This window comes from Gavialis gangeticus, unplaced genomic scaffold, assembly GCF_001723915.1.
Source record: "Gavialis gangeticus isolate Ggan-Ray unplaced genomic scaffold, GavGan_comp1, whole genome shotgun sequence".
NCBI classification, from domain to species: Eukaryota; Metazoa; Chordata; order Crocodylia; family Gavialidae; genus Gavialis; species Gavialis gangeticus.
In genome coordinates, this window is record NW_017729000.1 from 192,597 (window position 1) to 194,238 (window position 1,642).

Below are 1,642 nucleotides of genomic sequence, written 5' to 3' on the forward strand. Positions count from 1 at the left end.
GTGCTCCGCGCTCCCTGGACACGCAGCCCCATCCAGAAGCAGCGTCTCCCCAGAGGTGCAGCCAGCCGGGATCCTCCGCGGGGGCCAGGCCAGGAGAGGGGCCTGGAGCCGCCAGGGCAGCAAGCTGAGGGAGGGGGCACGAGTCACGAGCCCCACTGGGCGAGGAAAGCAAGCCAAGACAGAGGCAGACGCCCAGGCCCCACATGTGGCCCTGGCCCTGGCGGGTGCCAGGCCCCAATGATCTCTTCCACCATTTCTCCCTGCCCACCCCCATGTCAGCCCCAGCATCCCTCCGCAGAAAGAGGCACGACAGCTGCCTCCCACCTGGTGGACCCCCTGCAACCCAACAGCATCCCCCCCTGCTTCCCTTGCTCCGTCCCCCACCTACCTCTCCTAGTGCTGCTCTGGACAGGCTTTCGGGAGGCCAAGCCAAGGCTCCCAGCCAGTGATGGGAGAGGCAACACAAAGGGTCTGTCTCCATCTCCACCGCTGCAGAGAGCTGCCAGGCCCTGTCTTGCAAGGAAACAGCAGTTCCATTCACTGACCCCAAAGAGACGCAGCAGCAGCAAGCAGTGGGGCACACAAGGTCTCTCTCCCGAGCCCCAGCCAAGAAGGCAGGCAGGATTCCTCCCCAGAAAACACTGATGGACGGCAACGTGGAACACTGCACCCACTCTTTGCTCTCTAATCAGACCCAACAACTGAAGGCCCCTGTTCCCCTGCTCTGTCCCCCTCCCCAGCAGCACGGGAGATGCCCGGGTACTCCACACAATGCAGGGAGGCACGTGGTGCACATCAAGACGTGTGAACACGTCCCCAACACTGCACCTGGCACGATTTCTTTGCATAGCCCCTCTCCTTCCAGAGGTGCAAAACACCTGCTGCCCAGCATCATAAGGCGCCAAGTCTCAGTGGGCCCCTGATGAATGGAGGCCAGGGCATGCTAATGCCCCATTCACTGACCGTCTTGAGCCATCAGCACTGGCAGGCGTGTAAGGGCAGCTGCACTCAGCGAGTGTTTTGAGGCGGCACTAAGGAGACCAGCACAGCCCAGCATGGGCACAAGCTGCATGTTGCTTGGGTGCTGCCCCTTCGCCCTGCCACACGAGCTCTCCCCCTGGAAGGCTCTGAAGGAGCTGAGCATCTGGCAGACACTTCCCTCTCAAGTCCTTGGCGGCCCTCGAGAGGACACTGGCTGGGCGGGTCCCACGCATGCAAGGCCCGTCTCCACAGCCGGATCTGCATGTCCCAGGAGCGGCGGCTGTACTTCTTGTGCTTGTTCGGAGTCTGAGGGTGGACCCCTGCCTGACGAGCGGACCTACAAATACAGCATTGCATTCGTCATGAGGAACGTCCAGATCCTCCCACCTCGGGCAAGACCCCCTTATCTTAGCAGGAACAGGACAAGAACGGCCTCACGGTCCCCTGGGACGTCTGGTGGGGCAGGAAGGGGAACATGCCCTTAGGCAGGTTCAGCAAGGAGGAGGAGGAGGAGTTGCTCCAGAGCAGGGGTTCCCAGACTTTTTCTTTTGTGTGCCCCCTGCCAGATCTGCCAGCTGCCCATGTGCCCCTCCAGCACCCGCCCTACATGTTAACCCCTTTCATGCCTATTATTATTGAAATTCAATTTGCCATTACGCAG

At 61.2% G+C, this 1,642-nt stretch overlaps 1 protein-coding gene across 1 annotated transcript in view; it reads right to left on the reverse strand.

Annotated features, from left to right (window-relative positions):
* The window catches only part of LOC109289734 (oocyte-specific histone RNA stem-loop-binding protein 2-like), a 9,867-nt gene that overhangs the window by 2,404 nt on the left and 5,821 nt on the right, over window positions 1–1,642 (reverse strand). The window contains exons 3-4 of the mRNA XM_019505934.1: window positions 1,160–1,318; window positions 389–509 (exon numbers count right to left, since the gene is read on the reverse strand). Of these exons, the coding sequence (XP_019361479.1) occupies window positions 389–509; window positions 1,160–1,318 (280 nt within the window). The remainder of the gene's footprint in view (window positions 1–388; window positions 510–1,159; window positions 1,319–1,642) is intronic.